We start from the raw sequence: 21719 nt of genomic DNA on the forward strand, positions 1-21719 counted from the left end.
CCATTTCAAGGGATTTATGTTTTCTCTTTTTTAAAAAAAATTCTTTTAATGTTTATTTTTGAGAGAGAGACAGAGCACGAGCAAGGGAGAGGCAGACAGAGAGGGGGACACAGAATTGGAGGCAGGCTCGAGGCTCAGCTGTCAGCACAGAGCCTGACGTGGGGCCCAAACTCATGAACCACACAATCATGACCTGAGCCAAAGCTGGACACTTAACAAACTGAGCCACGCAGGCACCCCTATCTTTTCTCTTTCTATATGAACACATCTGACCTTGAGTTAAGTTCCTAGTTCTGCTCCCCTGGAAACCTAATAAAGGTGGAATGTCAACTGTGTCACCAGGCAACAGTGGCCCATGCCTCAGGACATCACAGTGCCTCTGGACTTGTTAAATGAACATGAATATCTGTTAGTAAGCCATAATTTAGAACGTTCCTATGTGCACTGATTCTTATGGGAATGCACTTACAGACATTGAGAAGTTATGTCTATGGAACTGTTAAAAATAAATATATTAGTCTTTATTTGGGACACAGTACTTCTATAAGCCAGGCTGGTTCTTTTGCCCCACCCCCACCCCCCCAGTATGGCTTTCTGCTCCTATATTTGAGCTGGAGTGCACAGGGAGAGAGGCATGAATGACAGCCCCTAGACTGTTGTGTGGAGCACAAAAGAAAAGCCTGACTTCTGCCATGCTGGCATGCTGTGTATTCTGTCTTGTATCCTTCCACGTAAGTATTTTTTAAATGCAGCCTGTTAGGTCTTGTGAGTTTGAATGCATGTCTGCTTGAACCTAAGAATACCCACTGGTATGCCATTACTGAAAGGTATCACAGATATAAATAAAGTGCTCATCACAACATTATTAAAATAAAAAATTTTAAGGTGGGCTGGCTGGCTCAGTTGGTAAACATGTGACCCTTGATGTTGGCATTATAAGTTCAAGCCCCACATTGGGTGTGGAGATTACTTAAAAATAAAATCTTAGGGGCGCCTGGGTGGCTTAGTCGGTTAGGCGTCCGACTTTCGCTTAGGTCATGATCTCGCAGTTCGTGGGTTCGAGCCCCGCGTCGGGCTCTGTGCTGACTGCCAGCTCAGAGCCTGGAGCCTGTTTCGGTCTGTGACTCCCTCTCTCTCTGACCCTCCCCTGCTCACGCTGTCTCTCTCTCTCTCCCAGAAATAAATAAAAAACATTAAAAAATAAAATAAAATGCAAAAACTTTAAAAAAAATAAATAAAATCTTAAAAAATAAAAAAATTTAAAATACAGTTGTTCATTAACACAGGACTGTTGTTACATTCATATAACAAATAATGTTGGCTTATATGACTTATCCCTGGATTTTAATATTTTGTGCAATGGAGCAATAGCAGCTAAATATAAAGTACACTAAGACAGCTGAACACAGCAACAGAGGAATGCTGTGCATGGTACCCATTTACTCCATGTTCTTCTACTTGGTTCAATATGGCCAGGGGCTCTTAGAAGTGCTTATTACATGATTCTAATTTTGTACATTTTGTTCTTGTCCCCATTCCTCAATTTAGTCTCTGTTTCAACTACAGAGACAACTAGTCTCTGTTTCTGCTTTTTGTTGTTAAGATAAAGAAATATTAGAGTAAATAAAGGAGTTTATTTACTGGAAATATGTTTAAAATTGAGCTGGCACTTAATTGTGACTTGCTGTTTTTGTTAGTAGTATGATATTTGTTTTTCCCACGAGTCTTATTTTTAGTATTCAATTTTGAAGAGGCTTTTTAGGAAAGCATACATTGCATTACAGCAGGAGCACCTGTAATGCTTGGAAAAATGTCTAAGATATATTATTAAGTGGAAAATAGTTTATTAACGTATGAATTCATTTAAAGAAAAACCTGTGTGTTAATGTGTGCATTTCTACATATACATAACATTTCTGGAAGGATATACAAAAAACTTAAATAGTGATCACATCTAGGGCCACCTGGGTGGCTCAATCGGTTGAGCATCAGATTTCAGTTCAGGTCACAATCTTGTGGTTCATGAGTTCAAGCCCCACATCAGGCTCCCTGCTGTCAGTGCAGAGCCTGCTTCATATCCTCTATGTCCCTCTCTCTCTGCCCCTCTCTCACTTGTGTTCTCTCAAAAATAAACATTTAAAAAAACAGTGATTACATCTAAAAAGTGGGTCTGGAGAACTGAAGGGGAAAAGGAACTTTAAGTTACCAAATGTTTTTAGGTTTACATAGGGTTCGCCTTAAGGGAAGTAAGTTGAAAAGAGGGGGAAGATTTATTTTAGTGCCTGGTATAAAAACGCAGGAGTTTTAAAAAGAGGCAAGGAGTTAACATAACAAAAACAACCCAAGGAGGTCAGTTAACATTCATTCTAGTTCACTACTGATTAGAATTTATTAATGAGAAAAAAAAAAAAAAAAGAAGAATTTATTAATGAGAAACTGCTTGTTAAGAGAAAAAAGGGGTTCCTGGGGAGCTCAGTCAGTTAAGGGATTGACTCTTGATTCTGGCTCAGTTCATGATCCCACAGTTCATGAGATAGAGACCTGAGTTGGACTCTGTGCTGACACTGCAGAGCCTCCTTGGGATTCTCTCTCCGTCTCTGCCCTTCCCCAGGCTACATGTGCACACGCTCTCTCTCAATCTCTGTCTCTCTCTCTCAAAAATAAAACATAAACATAAAAAAGTTACTTTTATCAAAAAAGAATCACTTTTATTAAAGAAAAAGTGTCTAGTAAAATTAAAAAATAAACTGACCTCTAATAACCGCTTTTCCCAATGGTTGAGCTCAGTCCCCATACCACCTTGATTTTCCAGTTCCATTCCCTCCAGAATTGGACAGTTAAAATGTTTTCGTGCTTCATCCTAAGAGTGAGAAAAAAAAAAATAAGCCCTACAAAAGTACAGTATAATAACGGCAGTCTTTATCTAACAGATATATGATAAAGTAGCCATTAAAGAATTACTTTGGAGAGAAGTGAAAACATCTTTTAAAAATATGGTTTTTAATATAATTAAATAATATATTTTGATACTATTATACTCCTTTGCTAGTAAATTCTCTTAATAATTTTCCTCTATTTGAAGATTTTGATTTTAAGTCACATATATTTCAAAAAAAACTATAGACTGACATGATTGCTATTCGTAACGATTATGTCAACAATGTTTTTAATGAGGGATTGAATCCACTGCTCTTGTTAATAGATAATGTCTTTGAAGAAAAATAAGTTCTTCATTAAAATACAATTTTGCTCACTTGGTTTTTCCTGTCCTTTAGGTAGAAATTTCCAGTGATAGGGAATATCCTAAGAAAATGCAAAACTCCAGAAGGCAGGGGCACCTAGCTGGCTCAGTCAGTAGAGCATGCGAATTTGATTCTGGGGTTATGAATTTGAGCCCCCTGCTGGGGATATCGTTTATTTAAAAAATAAGAGGGTGGAATGGTTAATTTTATTAATTAAATGGTTAATTTAATAATGATTAAATGGGAAATTAATTAGTGGTTAGTTTTATTAACCATTGGCGTGGCTAGGCCACAGTGCCCAGATATTTGGTCAAACATTATTCTGAATGTTTCAGTAAGGGTGTTTTTGGATGAGATTAACATTTAAATTAGTGGACTTTTAAGTAAAGCAGATTACTCTCCATAATATAGACAGGACTCATCCAATCAATTGAAGGCCTTAATAGAACAAAGACTGACTTTGCCAGAATAAGAAGGAATTCTGCCAGCTTAATGTCCTTGGACTCAAAATGCAACTCTTTCCTGAGGGTCCAGCCTGATAGCCTACCCCATCAGTTTGGAATCTCCAAACCTCCAGGAGTGCATGAGCCATTTTCTTCAAATAAATTTCCTTCCCACCCTCTCATTTATAGCCCTCTCTCTTAGCTAACACGTTTTGTTGGTTCTATTTCTCTGCACAACTTTGACTAATACAGACTACGCAATGAAATAATCAGCAATTATGCAAAAAGTATCAGTGATCCTAAGTGGTATCATAGTAGAGGGGCATTGGCTTAAAGCAGTAAGCAGAATGGAGCCATGAGAGTTATTGACAAATTTCCATTTCTTCAGATTTTCTTGACTTGTAGCTTTACTGTACTGCCTTTATATTAGTTTCCTTATTACAGGCTCTGAAATTTACTTTTAAGTTCTTAAGCAATAATGATTAGTAAAGAAAAGACCGTAAGAAAGGAAAAGAGTAGAAGGTTCACGAAACATGAAGAAGTAGGGGAATACATACGACAACACGAGGTGTGACTAGAAGATACACAGTGTGAGGAACTATCTTATTATCTCGAACATTCCATAATCTCTCCACTTTTCGAACTACTTTATCACTCCACTGATATAATCCAAGACTGCAATTAAAGAATAGAAGGCAGTCATTTTGCAAATTCATGACAGCTTTAAGTAGTAAAAGTGTTTATGAACATCAATATGTAATTAAAATATTTGAGTTTACTATGTACCAAATCCTGCAATGTACTTGACAACATTTTCTAATCTTTTCAACAACCTTATGAGATTATCATCACTATTGAATAGATAAAGATAGAAGGGTAGAGACATGAAGTAACTTGTTCAAGTTCACAAAGCTAATTCTTGGCTCAGATGATGATGAATTACTCCCTTTTAACAAATTTATTGGATGAAACAAAAGCAAGTCCAGAGACATATCCAAGCATATAAGGAAACTTAACAACAACAAAACATGCCATTTTTTTAAAAAATGGCATTTTAATTTGGTGGGAAAGTACAATTTACTTAATAACTGTGATGTAAAACTGGTTATCCATCTAGAAAAAAAGTTAAATCCCTATTTCATCCCATATACAGAAATAAATTCAGAGAAGATGTCAGCAAAAATGGCAAACCTCTGAAAATTCTCCATTCTTGAAAGCAATGAGAAAAGTGGCAAAATGCTTAATCAACTTTTTCAGAACTTTGGAAATTAACAAAGGCTTTCAGTAATCCAGGAATCATTAAAAGGAAAAAAAAGGATAGGGGTATCTAGGTGGCTCAGTCAGTCAAGCACCCAGCTCTTATTTCGGCTTAGGTCATGATCATGAGATCGAGCTCCTCACTACTAGTGTGGAGCCTGCTTGGGATTCTCTCTCTCCCTCTCTCTCTGCCCCTCTCCTGCTCTTGCATACACATTTTCTACCTCTCAAAATAAATAAACTTAAAAAAAAACTTTAAAAAATAGAAAAATCTCAGTAAGAATAGCAAGCTTTGTGGCATCTTCCCATGCCCTGGCAGTCCTGAAAACTAACAGCCCATGATCATAGTAAAAACCAGCAAACCTGGCAGCCACTATAGAGGTGGTAGAACGGGGATGACTGGAAGAACACATTAAAAACAACCCCCATAATCCAACTCTGTTTACAAGAAACACAGTTCAGACTCAAGAACACAAATAGGTTGAATGTAAAAGAATTAAACAGATAATACCATGCAAACAGTACTTAAAAGAAAACTGGAACGGCTATACTAGTATTAGACAAAATAGACTTTCAAACAAAAATAGTTAGTAGAAACAAAGAAGGACATTCTATAATGATGAAAGAGTCAATCCACCAAAAAGATATAATAGTTATAAACATATATACCTTACAAAAGAATTCCAAAATACACGAAGCAAAAATAAATTCCAAATGAATGAAAGTTATGAATGTAAAAAAATGAAATAATTTACTAGAAGACAGAAGACTATTTTTATAATCATTGGAAGGCAGAAATTTCTCAAGCAACAGGAGAAAAAAATAGATGAATCATTAGAAAAGGAAAAATAACCCCGGAGTGGACAAAAGACATAAATAGGGTGTATACAAGTACATAGAAAACTCAAATGGCTGAAACCTCAGTAGTAGTCCTAGAAATACAAGATACCATCTTTTGCTCTCAGATTGGCCTTAAAGAAAAGGATCTATAATATCCACTATTGGTAAGGTAAGCATGTATATGTCATTGGTGGGATATAATGACATCATTTATAATGGACATCAATTTTGATTTTTCCCCATAATCCATATCATTGTTTTTCTGGCTTCCCCCCCACCCCACCCAGATTACCTCTATTATCAATCCTATGAATCTCTCATTTTCATCAATAAAATAGAATATAAAGAGTCTATCTTTGTCCCACTATCATTTTATGAAAATTTTAAACATACAAAATGTTGACAGAATTGCAAACAGCATACCTAAATATCTAATAACCTTCACTTTGATTCTACAATTAATATTTTGTTATATTTGTGTATATGTATGGCATGTATATATGTATATGTATATATATATACACACACATATATATATATGCCATATATCTGTTCATCTACCCATGTCTTGAAGATGCTATTCTTAATTCCTTTTATCTTTTTCCATAGCAAAGTGATGTTTAAACATCCATAGTGATCAAAGCTGGCAAGAAAATAAACAGCTTTTACCTTATTAATAACTCCCAATATCCTCTTCATCTACATCTCAAGACAAATAGTTTCTTCAAATAAATAGGTTAGGGACAAATCCAACTCTTCATATGTCTATCAACTGAGTTTCCTATTATTCTATTATCTCCAATCATACTGTAAGATTTCCTGCTTTTGAGGAATATCCTGAATGCAAGAAAAGTACTGCAAATTATCAGCTTAACAATAGTTTTTTAAAAATATTTATTTATTTATTTATTGAGAGAGAGGGAGGGGGGAGGGGGGAGGGTAGAAAGGAGGGAGAGAGAGAAAGAGGGAGGCAGAGAGAGGAAGAGAAGGAGGGAGGGCAAGCAGGACCATGAATGAGGAAGGGAGGGAGAGAGAGAATCCCAAGCAGGTCCCACACACAGTGCAGAGCCCAACACGGGGCTCAATCTCACAACTGTGAGATGATGACCTCAGCTGAAATCAAGAGTAGGACACTTAACCCATTGAGCTATGCAGGCGCCTCTTAACAAAAGTTCTTTTTTTTTTCTAAATTTTTAATGTTTATTTTTGAGAGACAGAGAAAGAGTAGGAGCAGGGGAAGAGCTGAGGGAGAGAAGGAGACACAGAATCCAAAGCAGGCTCCAGGATCCGAGCTATCAGCACAGAGGCTGATGTGGGGCTCAAACCCATAGACTGTGAGATCATGACCTGAGCTGAAGTCAGACGCTTAACCAACCCAGGTGCCCCTTAACAAAAATTCTTATGCGTGGGTATCTCTTTCTTTCTTACCTCCATCACTATGTACGTGATGCCTATCTCACCATTTATGTTTCCCATAAAGACCACAATTCTTAGGAAAGACCAGATTCCTCCTATACCACCAAATGAACACAAACTATTTAAGAAGGAAAATATCTATGTCCAGTTAGAATTTGTTTCCTCACATGCACTCTAAAAAATATAATGAATAAAGTATTATCTGCTTCAATATTTAATTCTAGCTATTTTAATAGAGATCTCTGTAATTAAAGTAAAATATATATAAAGTAAACAAATTTTAAGTATAAGGATTAATTTTTTTGAGGGAGGGAGGGAGAGGGGGAGAGAGAGAGACAGACAGACAGACAGACAGACAGACAGGCAGGCAAGGGAGAGGGTGGGGGAATCCCAAGCAGGCTCCACGCTGTCAGCACAGAGCCCAATGCGGGACTAGCTCACAAACCTCAAGATCATGTCCTAAGCTGAAACCAAGAGTCAGCCACTTAACCAACTGAGCCACCCAGGTGCTCCAGGATTAATTAATTTTTAATTCCATATCCAAATACCACTAATCTGATAAAGATATGGAACAATGTCAGCACCCATGGAAGGTTTTCTTGTGACTCTTCACAATCTATACTCAACTTGTAGGCCATTTAACAGCCTGGTCCTTTAAGTAAAACCACTCATCTGTCTTTTATCATTGTTCTTTTTTAAACTCTATACAAATGGACCGTCTTTTGCTCAACATTATATCTGTGATATTCTTATATGTTATTGCATGTAACAACAGTATATTCTTTTTTATTGCGTTGTAGTTTTAGTGCCTTTTTTAGTGCCTTGTAGTTCAATTATATGAATATAATATATCATAATTTATTTATTCATTCTATTATAGATGGATATTTGGGTTGTTTCCTTTCTTTGGCTATTAATAACAAAACTGCCATGAACATTCTTTTTTTTTTTTTTAAATAGTTTATTGTCAAATTAGTTTCCACATAACACCCAGTGCTCATCCCCACAAGTGTCCTCCTCAATGCCCATCCCCCCTCCCCCCTCCACATCCATCAGTCCTCAGTTTTTGTCAGCATTCAAGAGTCTCTCATGGTTTGCCTCTCTCCCTTTCCCCAACCATTTCCCCCCTTCTTCTCTCCCTTGTTCCTCAGTTAAGTTCTTCCTAATCCTCCTATACATGAAAACATATGGTATTTGTCCTTCTCTGCCTGACTTATTTCGCTCAGCATAACACCCTCAAGGTCCATCCATGTTGCTACACATGCCATGAACATTCTTATGCTTATCTTTTTGTGGACATATGCTCTTAATTTAGAGATTTATATTTTACATAAATATATGCAAATGGTTACAGCTCTGCAATTGATACACCATAAAAAATTCTTAATACATACTTTTAATGTTTCTTAGTATTATTCATTTTAGGCCCTAACCCTCTAGATCACTGCTAATACGTTGTACTAAATACACTATCAGTTCAAATGTAAATATTGCCATGATAGGTGATAATTATTAAGAAACCAAAATACAGAGGTGCCTGGATAGCTCAATCAGTTAAACTTCCGACTTTGGCTCAGTTCATGATCTTACAGTTTGTGAGCTCGAGTCCCAAGTCGAGCTCTGTGCTGACAGCTTAGAACCTGGAACCTGCTTCAGATTCTGTGCCTCCCTGTCTCTCTCTCTCTCTCTGCCCTTCCCCACTTACACTGTCTCTCTCTCTCTCAAAAATAAATAAACACAAACAAACAAACCAAAATATAACCAACCCATATTCTCCCATGGCCTGACTGTACTGTACAGCAATACAAGTTACAATGTAGTGGAAAAGAGCTCTGCTGGCAAGAAGATTCCTGGCTCTTTGGGCAAGCACTTAAGTTTTCTGCATCTTAACTGCTTCATTTCTAAAATGAAAAGGTAAAGCTAAATAGCCTCTTTTATCCTGTTTCAATAGCTATGGCTTTTTTAGGTTAGCATGAAGCCACTATTATTTACAGCAACTATCATGCCATGAGTTTTAGACTCTAGTCTTAGCACCCTCCTAAAAGAAAAGAACAAGAACAAAAAATAATAACAAATACCTATAATTAAAAGGTGGGAGACCATCTGCAAATCTTGAAGTTAGAGGATTTCCATCTTTATCATGGTAGAATGCAAATAGGCCAGCAGAGAAACCCTTTAAAAAAAAAGTTCAAAATGTCTCACTAAAAAATATCTGATTATATACATCATAAAATGGTGCTATCAAAAGAGAACACTCATATAACCTCATAAAAGCACCCAGCCAATACTTCTACTACTAAAATTTGTCACATATTGGAACTGGACAAAAATTAAGTATTCTGTTTTATGAATTTTAAATTTCAATTACTTGAAATAATTTTAGGAAAGAAATCCAAAGTAATAGTGACAACATTCCTTGGTACCGGCATAAATAAGAAATTTGTTTAAGAATGTATTTATCATGGTTGATTCTCTTCACATGAACTTATTACATAAACTCTACAATTGCATCTAGGATATCTTACCACCGAGAACAACTGACAATACAGTTTAGAGTAGGGGGTAGGCAATCAAGTGTGCTCCCTACGAGCTCTCAAAAAATTCAGACTTTGATCCGAAAGTACACACCTAATATATGTCTGTACTTAAAAAGACTGGAAATGTATGTGCATATGTGTGTGTGTACACTTAAGAAAAAATAATATATATCATATATCATATGATATTTTGAAACATATATCAAAATGTTAGCTGTGGTTCTTCTGATGGTAGCGTAATGTGTAAAAGCACTCCTATTTGCCTAATTGCTTTACAATATGAATTTATTACGTTTATAGTCACAATTTAAATACTACTTTTTTTCAGAACCACTAATTAAACATTTCCTGTATGTTCAAGGCACTTAAAGAGTTTATAATGCTGTTAATAAATGATGCTAAAGCATTATGCCTTGGGATTAAAAACAAATACATTTTATATATACATGTCAAGACTGGAAATTTCCTTCAATTATTTTATTCTTTACAATATATATAAATAAGTAAAACAATTCAACTTATAAAGCATCACAACATTCAAGAAGAAGGTATTTCTATCAATCATTCTAAATTACTGGATTAAATACTTTTTCTAAGTCTTCAATTTTAATGAGATAATGGATACTTCACATAAAGGCATTAAAATTCCTATTCTCTCTCCTTTCCCTTCCAAAAGAGATAAGAAAATAGGCAAAAAAAAAAAATTGCCATTTGATATCTATTTCATTAGTGAGATTTCCTTTCTTGCTGTTTTTCCTAATCTGGTACCTAAAACAAAACACTTTTGTGATTATTTTTGTATGTTTTATACATTGAGAATATGCTATAGCTCATATCTAAATAACTAACAATCACGAACGATCACTTAATTAATCAATTTCTTTAGCAGAAAATTCTGTGGCCTTTGTGTCATTCAAAGTTTGCCAAAATGATTAATGGAATCCAGATTATTCTTTTATTCCTGAATATCTTCTTTTTTAATCTCTGAAGATGCAAAGGACACTTAATTGAGTCAGTTAAGAAAATCAAAATAGCTTTCAATATACAATTCACTGAAGTTATACAAAGCTTAAAATAGTGTAATTTGCCTCATCCTTTATAATATTCTAAATACACGTTTTTTTTTTCCCCACTCTATCAGCTTGAAAGTTCTTCTAAACATTCACATTTCAGAAGGCTTCTTAGGTATTCAAAGCACCACAGGTAAGTAAGTGTAATTGATAGTTATGAGCATATGTAATTTTATGGGGAATCTGTGTTAAACATTTAATTTTTACCATCCTCCAGGATGGTTTTTGAGACTTAAGCTAATATTTAAAATTTCTTAGGCTTTATAGTTTTTAAAATAATTCAAATATACAAAAAATTTTAAAAACACGTAACAGAATCTTATGTATCCTCTTTAAGGCTATTTAAGATGTTAATTTTACCATATTTTCTTCAAACTTTTAAGAAATAAGACACTGCAGAGTAAATATTACTGAAGCTCCATTACCTAATCCTTTCTCCTCCTTCTCTTCCCAGAGGTAACCACTATACCTTGAAGTCAAAATGCATAACTTTCTTTTTGTGTTTTTAACTTTTATTTGAGAGAAAGGGTGGAGGGAGAGAGGTGGAGGGGCAGAGAGAAAGGGAGAGAGAGAATCCCACTGTCAATGCAGAGCCCGACACAGGGCTCAATCCTACGAACTGTGAGATCATGACTAGAGCCGAAATCAAGAGTCAGACACTTAACTGAGCCACTCAGGAGCCACAATGCACATAACTTTCATGCATTCTGTTATAGTCAATGGTATCTAGCTTTAATTTACACCCTTGACTGCTAAAGTAAGCCTGAACACCTTCTCATACATGTCTCAGCCAACTGTTGTTGTTTTTTTTTTCTTTTGTGAATTGCCTGTTCATAACCTAGTTTACCTCATGCCTGGGACCTCTGCATTCATGTTCATTTATATACCACACTTAAAACCTGCTGTTTCTCTCAACATCAAGTATCTATAGTTTTTAGATATTACTTAGAATGGCCTTGTTTCACCTCAATTAAGAGGTTCACCTTACATTTTTTTTTAAATAAAAGAAAAACAGATGATTCATTTTAGAATCTTCTTTCTTGAAGGATATAAATGCTGTCTGGTTATACTGGTGTTTCACTGAGTTATTTAATGTATTTACTGATTTAAAGATTGAGGCTTTCATGTTAAGGTCATACGTGAAAGCTCACTAAATATCTAATACATAGGGGTGCCTGGGTGTCTCTGTTGATTAAGCATCTGCCTCTTGATTTTGGCTCAGATCATGATCTCATGGTTTGTGGGTTCAGGCCCCATGTTGAGCTCCATGTGGAGCTTGCTTGGGATTCTCTCTTTCTCTCTGTCCCCCTCTTCCTCTCACACACATGCAGTGCACTTTCTCTCAAATAAATAAACCTTTAAAAAAGACTAATAGAATACTGCCACTAATTTTATTATACCTTACTATGTATAGCATGGTACTATAGCATTTCTGTTTTGTCTTAATCTCTAAGAAAAAAATCCAATGTACTATGTATTACTATTCTCTTCATTTTAACAGATGAAACTGAAGCTTATGAGGAATAATTTACATAAGATCCCAAATATTTTTAGTGGTAGAGCTAAGAAGACTCACACCTAAATTTGTGTGATCCATTGTCTCTCAATCACTGCATTTTACTGCCATTTATTTTCTAAGTACATAAATGGCACCAAGAGAACAGTTAAGCAGACCAAGAGGATCTTTGAAATCAGATCTCTATAACAAGAAAGATCTAGAATTAGCATATCAGTTACCACTTTACAGAAAAGTGAATTTTCTAAATTACCAAGTTTTTCCTTAAGAACAGTGATCATTTTCTCAAAAATCCTATTGTCCAGTGAATTTACCTGTTTAATTATTTTAGGTAGTATAACTCAACCTAGTCACTATCTTAATCATTAAAAATTGTCTATTGGCACAGGCCTAGTCATCTAGGTTTTACTGACATAAATCTAAGAACCCAAAATTTAGTATATATGTCAAAGTAACAGCATAATAAACAGAAAATTAAAGCATGAAGAAAAGAACAGTAATTAACAGCAAAATTTACCAGGGCATGAATAATCTCATGTTTTACTGTGGACAGCATCCCAATAAACTCCTGAGGCTGGGTAGAGATCATATTTGGACACAGGTTAGCATATCCTGCTATTGGCCTGTTAAAATAGACATTGAATTTTTTATTATATTCTAGAAAAATAGGTATTTTATGATATTTACTAACTTAGACTTTTCTAAAAAACTGACCAAGTTCAGAAAAATCTTTGCTAAATATCAAATATCATTTTTTACCACAATATCTAACTTTCTATCTTATACTTTCAAGACATATACCTCTGTTTTCCTATGGTGTGGCTAATTAGCACCTGTCCTCATAAAAGTAAAGTCAATGTACACTTAAAGTGTGAATTTGTATGTCAATATATACAAAAAAATAAGAATGGACTGAAAAACTTAAATTCTAACATGTTGTACTTGCAAAATCCTTATTTGACTTCAGCATTTCACTATATTTATAGGCACAGGGGATGAGCAAGTAAGTGGAGAGGGAAGCTACATATACAATAGGACAATAAGCAAATCATTCAGGTTGCTCTACCTTCTAATGCCTATCTTGCTATTCCCTTTCTCTGCCTGAACACTACCTTCATTCACATTCAGATATTTTATCTTCACATCATCATCTTTGATATTCTACACTTTCTAGAACTTATATAGTTCTATCACTTTCTGAGACTACAATCTGAGATTCCAAGACCTGACCAGTACCCAATACAATTCAGTTAGTTACACCACGTACCTACCTGTCTTTCAAAAGCTGTGGCAAACAGACAATAGTAAGGAACCCTGAAGTCCCTTTTCCCACCAATACCTCAACCTTTTACCACAGAAATACCAAAAACTCACCAAAATGTAATCACCTTGTACAAAGTAACATTTGCCTTGTTTAAGTAAAAAAACATATGGTATACTTTGTTTACTTGGAAACAACAGACTTACACTCAGAAAAAGTATGAATATAATTCACTTACCAAAACATTGCCACAGTGACCTCTAAAATATAAAACGGATGTCACTGCCAGGCTTAAAACTCATCAGGGACTTCCTACAGTATTTAGAATAAAACATCCCTATCTGCCTCTCCAATTTTCCTTTAGTTCTCATCTTCAAAATTAGTGTCCACTGAAGTGACTTCTAACAGCAACAGGCACACATGGATTTTTCCTAACATATGTCCTCCTCAAGCCCTTTATCTGGCTGAAGCCTATCAATGTTCAGGTTACCTAAAGTTTCACTCTTTCAAAGAGGCCATCTTTGCCCTATTAATCTAAATTGTGTTTCCCCCTTTGTTCTCTTTTATGCTATAGTGCCCTTTTTTTTCCTATAAACCATTTATCCCATTTTGAAATCACATTTATTTGTAAGTATATTTAATATCAGTCTGCCTCTGTAATTTCTGTGTTCCACAAGGCAGGTACCTATGTCTATTTTGTTCACTTAGTCTACAAAGACCATATTAGGCATTCAAATATTCTTTGAATGAATTAATATGGCAGTTTTGAAGGGATGTTTCTCTTTCATCAAAAAGATTAAGAAAGAACAACTGCAGATACTGCTCTTTCTTCCAAAATCAACATTCTACTCAGAAGAAATCAATTATTTTCCCAAATATGAGAAGACAAAGATGAGTAGCTTTATATTCACCAATACAAAGAACATTTATTGTTTTAGTTACTCATTTATATCAAATGTGAACCAAAAGCTAAAGTAATTTAAACAAACATAACAGCAGTGCAAAGAAACTGAAATGTGAAACTAGGTTATGGGATTCTCATCTGTGTGAAGACTCCTGTGCTGGATTCTCTCACCAAAAGACAACTGGTTACTGTAGGTGTTTTCAACATTGTCAGATGCTGAAAGATGAATCACTCTAGACCCATCTCAATCTGGGATTGTATATTCCTGCCCCCATTTTCCCAAGGAAGTTATTCTCTTCCTAATACATAAGGTTCACTTTAATGTGTCTTTTAAGAAAAGTAGTAAAAGCTCATTGTAAAAAGTTATATATCCAAACAACATAGAAATGTATAAAGAAAAACATGAAAATTCTGGTTTACAACCTACTCCCCTGAAATTCCACTATTAGAGGTAACTGCTACTAACAATTTGCCCATGACTGAGGGGTTTCCCAGGATTTTCAGTGCTAAAACAGGGAAGTCTTGACCAAATTGGGATGGTTGTTAATTCTAATTATTTCTGACTTTTTCCTTAGCACATTCAAGTATGTGCTACATGTTTATATATATATACACATGTATATATATAAACATGAAACAAATATGTAATCATATGTACACTATTTTACAATGTTCTTTGAAACTCAACAGTATTTTGAAGAGATTATGTGTGTGTGTACACAATCCATATAGTTTAATTCAAATTAAGATAACCACGATTTTGCAGCACCACTATTATGAAGGCTTATTTCACAAAGACATCTAGGTTAAGAAAGTATCTCATTTTATGAAGTAACTTAGTTTGTCATTCACTGAGCACTTCAAAATACCATATTTCCTGAGACATACTGAGAAACCATTAATTATAAAATATCATAAATTTAATTATACTTTCTCAGGAAAAAAGAAACACTATTAAATACATTTATTTTTATAAACAATGTTATGTATATATATATATACACGTATATATATATACACAAATATTTGCAATATATATATGCAAAAACATATAGCACTTTACTCAATCATTTGACTAAGATTTCCCAACACTTAGAAGCTAATAATATTTTAGTAGATTTCAGATCATCAGTTACATAGCATCATGGTAATAGACTGTTCTTCATAATCTATGATGCTGATTTTTAACCTCTTTACCACCTTCAGGACTGACAGTATAATTTTAAAGCATAAACCACGGTTTCCTTTGTATTGCCTACCTGGTTCAACTAATAATTTCATTTTTTTTCCTTAAATGAATACACATCAGTAGAAGACAAACAGTTCTTTAAAGTCAGCTAGACTTGACAGATAGATGAACTTTCAAGACCTCAGCAATGGTCCTTATGTACATATGACATGGTCACATTAACTCTCCTAAATTTGAGAATGTTATAATCTATTCTCAAATGTGACAATTTCTACTGCCTTTGGTTTGTCTGGAATGTGACAGCCAATCTTCTACATATATAATAACATTTCATTTCAAGCCAGCTTAACTGGGAGAATTTTTAAAATATTTTGTAAATAAATAAGAGACCTCTAAATTTTTTACATGATAATTTATCTAAGTGAAGGACATGACACATAAAATGACAATTAGATAAACAGTTATTTTAGCACAGAAGTGCTAAAATTAAATTTCAAATTATTTCCTTAGAGGGTTATTTACTTCTCAAGAAAATTCTCTGGACAATACTTTTTCTTTAGGGTTGGTACTGACATTACTATATGAATAACAGTTCTATCACCTGACATTTTCTCCCCACCTCCCCATCCAAGCACTGTACAGTTTTTTACTATTAGAGGCAATCTGGAAAATGCAAACTTCTTGTACTCTTAACACTTATAATACACTCTGTTTTAAAAGTTTCCATAATTAGATCTTGGAAAATAAGTCTCAGCGGAAAGTTTACCTGTCCATTTTTGCTTCCTGCTGACAATAAGCTGCATAAGAGATGATGTTTTCACGGCTGCACCTCTCGGTGGCCAGAGCACCAACATACAGAACAAAGTCTGCATCCTGGACGCCCTCTTGGTCTTGCACACCCACTGATAAACAGGACCACTTACCCCCACGGCAGACCCTGCATCTCTGCACCCATGGTGAGCAAAAGAAAATCAGACCAGAGACAAAGTTAGCTGTAGGGACTTTTAATATATAGTAAATCCAGACTCTACATTCGTATGATTTAACTTTTATTTATTATCCCTCAACTTTTGCCAAACTCCATTCCTCTCTCAAAAATAAAAATCCATTCCTCCCTCTACTCAGTTCCTATCTCTAATTTTGAATTTACTTCACTAAAATTTCTACTTTATGTAAAATTATTATAATATACATATAATAAACATAATCTAATCTATAATCTTAATTAAAACAATTGTTATTTATAAAGAGCAGCCAACCAGGACACAAAAAAAGGCAGAAAAAGTTTTAAACTTTGAAACTAAGTGACAATTACAATGGACCTCCTTGTACTTTTTTTGGCAACTTCCTGTAAATCCACAGTTATTTCAAAATTAACTAATAAAAACATTTTATCTATGGAAATACATTTTCTATTATAAAGTAATTCATGTATTTAGTTAAAACCTCATATAATACAAACACAAAAAGTTAGTCATCTTTACCTTTTAAAGATGAGTTTAAAGGTAAAGTCACCTCAACATTACCCTTACTTCTAGTTTTCTAATCAATTCTTTACCCTTAAAATATCTGCTTTTTAGAGAACTTCTCTCAAAGTTCTAAACAATTATAATATCCAAATTTATGAATTAAAAAATCAGTAAATTGTGATTCTTTTAGATATAAGTGATATTTATAAAGAGAAGAAAAAAAGAAATCCCCATTTTATTACATTGTCTACTCTTGTTTCTCTAATACATGTATTTATAATTTTAAGTTTAGTTACTTTAACTTATTAAAGTTGATGTTACATAAAGTTGTTTTTAGGGGTGCCTGGATGGCTCAGTTGGTTAAGCATCTGACTTCAGCTCAGGTCATCAGTTTGAGCCCCGTATTGGGCTCTCTGCTGTTAAGACAGAACCTGCTTCAGATCCTGTCTCCCTCTCTCTGCTCCTTTCCCCCTTACTGTCAGGGAAATAAATAAACAAACAAACTTAAAAAAATTCTTTAAATACAAAAAGTTGTAATTTTTAAACATCCTTTTCCAGGATCACTCGTGTATTTAAAAAAAAAAAAAAAATTGGGCTCTCCTCCCACACCCCAAAGAAGACAAGTAACAGAATTTGGAAAAGCTAAGAGAATTAAAAACAAAAATGCTTTAGAAAAAAAGCAAAGAAATGTGTCTTAAAATGTCTACAAAATGTCTCTAAATTTCTTGGGAAAAAAGTTGAATATGTAATTAAGAAGCAGTTTTAATTTTCAAACATGTCCCTAAAACATTTTATACTCTCAAGAAAATGAGAAACGAAATGAAAGCTGAATAAGTTAGTTGTATTAGTGCCAATATATAGGGGGTCCAAAAGCCATATTGAGCTTCAAATAACTTAATGCAAAAATTACAAAGTAAACTTCATCTAAACATATGCTTAATTTGGTTACTAGGTAAATGTTCAGTAATATATTCATTTTCTGGAAGTAGCTAGAGAACACAGTTCAGTGGAGAAAAACAGCTATGGAAATAATCATATTTTCATACTAACTTAAAAAAAATTTTTTTTCAACGTTTGTTTTTGAGAGATGGAGAGACGGCCGTGAGTGGGGAAGGGGCATAGAGAGAGGGAGACACAGAATCCGAAGCAGGCTACCAGGCTTGAGCTGTCAGCAGAGAGCCTGAAAAGAGGCTCAAATTCACAAACCATGACATCATGACTTGAGCCAAAGTTGGATGCTTAACTGACTGAGCCACCCAGGTACTCTAATAATCATATTTTCAAATGTATATGTATAGTAAATTGGTTTTCTGGTATACACATTTAAAATTTTTATCTTTATCCTGATAAGTAATATATGTTTAATATGAAAAATCAGAGCATTACAAATATACATAATTCACCAAAGAAAAGCCCCAAACAATCCAACTCATAAAGAAAACCGTTAATATTTTAGTATGTCTCCAGATACTTTAGTATGTGTATATCTTTAGATTATTTCATAGTTTTTATTATATATGTACATACACTTTGTATTTAATGTTTTTATTTCATTTTTACTGAATTACATTGACAATAATTCTTAAATAAAATAGGCTAACTACACATACTGATTTACAACATTTATTTTCCATTTAAGAGTGTAAATATCTTTCCTAGTCTGTAGAGATCTACTTCATTCTTTAACAGCTGCACACTATTCCATTATAGGATTAAACCATAATTTAATATCAATATAGGCATATTTATAATTTTGCAAAGAATATATTTGAATATACATTGCACAGTTAATAAGTATTTTTATGGAATACATTTCTAAATTGGGTTGAAGCATACTATACATATTTTTTATTTTAAGAGATATTGTCAAATTGCCCTGCAAAATTACTAAGGTATATACCTCCCAGAAGACATTCTGGAAGACAGGACACCTGGGTGGCTCAGTCAGTTAAGCATCCAACTCTTAGTTTCAACTCAGGTCATAATCTCATGGTTCATGGGTTTGAACCCCCCATGGGGCTCTGCACTGACAGTGTGAAGCTTGCTTGAGATTCTTTCTCTCTCCTCTCTCTGCCCCTCCCCTGCTCCCATTCTGTCTCTCAAAATAAATCAACTTAAAAATATATATATTTTGCTGAGCGAAATAAGTCAGGCAGAGAAGGACAAATATCATATGTTTGCACGTATAGGAGGATTAGGAGGAACTTGACGGAGGAACAAGGGGGAGAAGAAGGGTGGAAATGGTGGGGGAAAGGGAGAGAAGCAAACCATGAGAGACTCTTGAATGCTGACAAAAACTGAGGACTGATGGATGTGGGGGGGAGGGGGGGATGGGCATGGAGGAGGGCACTTTGGGGATGAGCACTGAGTGTTATGTAGAAACTAATTTGACAATAAACTATTTGTAAAAAAATAAATAAATAAATAAAATAAAATAAAATACTATTTCATAGTCAAAAAATATATATATATATATATATATTTTGGAAGACAAAGCTGAAATGATTCAGCAGTCCCAGAGATAAGATAAATTAAAAAAAGAAAAAAAAAGTAAAGAAGATATTATCAAATTCATGAAAGAATAAAATCAGCTAACTAAGATTACTTTTGGTAATGAAGAATAAAGCTTTCAAACTTAAGTCTATAACAACTTCTTGGGGACACAGATTCAAAACCTCCATTTCTCAGTTCACTCTAAAAAGTAAAAACATTGCTAAGAGTAGGTTTAATTACCTGCAGGTGTTCCTCAGGCACTATAACTGGGCCACATTTTGTATGCTCTGCAAATTCCCCAGTACAGTATCTATGGGGATCATTTTCCTTCTGGTGTTGGTTCGTTGCACGTTGTCTTCAGTTCATTTGTACATCAAAATTTAATTACAAAAAAAAAAAAAAGGAAAAGAAAAACAAAAAGATAGTTCACATCAGTAAAAAATTGTAAAAAACCTAGTAGCTGCTATATTAGCTTATTAATAATGATTACTATTTTAGTTAGAAAAGTGGACTAAGAAAGAATTTTGGGCCTGGGTTTTCAGACCCCCAAATATTTAATAAGCCAATACTGTAGACACATGAGGGAGGAAGGAGATATGGCAAACAGGGAACAACTACACTGTAGGATAAGATCCAGTAGATCACTTCATAATAGAAAATCAGTAAAGGAGGAGTACCTGGCTGGCTTAGTTGGTGGAGCATGCAACTCGACCACAAGGTTTTGAGTTCAAGACCCATGTTGTGAGATTTCTTATAAATAAAATCTTGGGGCCCCTAGGTGACTCAGTTGGTTATGTGTTTGACTCTGGATTTCAGCTTATGTCATGATCTTACAGTTCGTGGGTTTGAGCCCTACATCAGGCTCCATGGTAACAGCACAGAGCCTGCTTGGGATTCTCTCTCTCCCTCTGTCTGGACTTCCCTTGCTCGTTCTCTCTCTCAAAATAAATAAAAGAAAAATGAGGGAAAGAATGATTACCTAACAGGTGCTTTATGATTCCCTTTAAATACCTCACAGTTTGGTCTCTAAGGACAAACATAATAAAATATGACTAGTTTTTATTTTATAAAATAAAAACTCTAGTATGAGTTTCATAATTGCCATACTGATAGAATGGGGAGGCCAGAGTACTACACAACTGAAGAAAATGACCTGTATTTAATGTGACATACCTGCTAAGTAAGATAGTGCCCGCGGGTCTACGAACCTGAAAAGTCTTCTCTAAATAAGAAATAGCTTGTGGAAAAAGTTTGTTCTAAATAAAAGTTGGGGGAAAAAAAAGTCAGAATTATAGTTAAAGGATAAATTATATTTAAAATAAGTAAGCATAGGATATTAATGACTGAGGGGGAAAAATGGGAAAACCTCACAATTCTGGAATATAGACAGTCAAATGTTGTGTACCAAAGGGCAGGGGAGAGAATGAGACTAGGAGCAAAGGAATTTCCTTATTTTCTAGTTGAGTTTGGAGAAAGAACACTAAGTGAAAAATTCCTTCCCTATCTCTACTTAAATAGAATATTAGGAAATATAAATCTCAATTATTAATCTAAATTTCTTCAAATCTGAGACTGATTAGGTGATTCTAACAGTAGGGAATTTGTTAGGAAAATCTTCTGTTTAGAAGATCAGTTTTAATCTCACCAATTTCTGTGGCGCATAAGGGATTGGCTTAATGTGTATGTGTGACTGTGTAACAGTTAAAAAAACTGTTAAGGTTAGCGCCTCTAGAAACAACTTTGACATATCATATAATCAGATAAATCCATCTTTAGGAGAATGAGTATTTACACCAAGAAAATGGTGTTCTCAATATATTTTTAAAAAAACCTTTTTTTTTCAATCTATGTTCAGCATGTTCTCCTCCCAAAACATAAGAGAACAAGTAAGAAAACAAGAAGACTGATTTATTATCAAATAAAAAATGAGAAGATTAATTCAGCATCAAATAAGGACAAAGTTTTGATGAGAGGCGCCTGGGTGGCTCAGTTGGTTAAGTACCTGATTTCAGCTCAGGTCATGATTTCACAGTTTGTGACTTTGAGCCCTGCGTTGGGCACTGCACTGACAACTAGGAGTCT

At 34.5% G+C, this 21719-nt stretch overlaps 1 protein-coding gene and 1 long non-coding RNA gene across 4 annotated transcripts in view; one reads left to right on the forward strand and one right to left on the reverse strand.

The window, feature by feature from the left end:
• Positions 1-21719, reverse strand: part of LMLN (leishmanolysin like peptidase) — an 87157-nt gene that overhangs the window by 49191 nt on the left and 16247 nt on the right. For all 3 annotated transcript variants that reach the window (XM_039253039.1, XM_039253036.1, XM_039253038.1), the window contains exons 4-10: positions 20811-20893; positions 19878-19992; positions 16442-16620; positions 12839-12944; positions 9277-9371; positions 4243-4360; positions 2753-2860 (exon numbers count right to left, since the gene is read on the reverse strand). In XM_039253039.1, coding sequence (XP_039108970.1) covers positions 2753-2860; positions 4243-4360; positions 9277-9371; positions 12839-12944; positions 16442-16620; positions 19878-19992; positions 20811-20893 — 804 coding nt within the window. The remainder of the gene's footprint in view (positions 1-2752; positions 2861-4242; positions 4361-9276; positions 9372-12838; positions 12945-16441; positions 16621-19877; positions 19993-20810; positions 20894-21719) is intronic.
• LOC120245868 lies at positions 351-21639 on the forward strand. The gene is made up of 3 exons (XR_005531921.1): positions 351-412; positions 10877-10938; positions 21493-21639. It is a non-coding gene; the product is annotated as an uncharacterized LOC120245868 (long non-coding RNA).

The sequence above is a fragment of the Hyaena hyaena genome, unplaced genomic scaffold, assembly GCF_003009895.1.
Source record: "Hyaena hyaena isolate Hyena2069 unplaced genomic scaffold, ASM300989v1 scaffold_434, whole genome shotgun sequence".
In the NCBI taxonomy this organism is placed as follows: domain Eukaryota; kingdom Metazoa; phylum Chordata; class Mammalia; order Carnivora; family Hyaenidae; genus Hyaena; species Hyaena hyaena.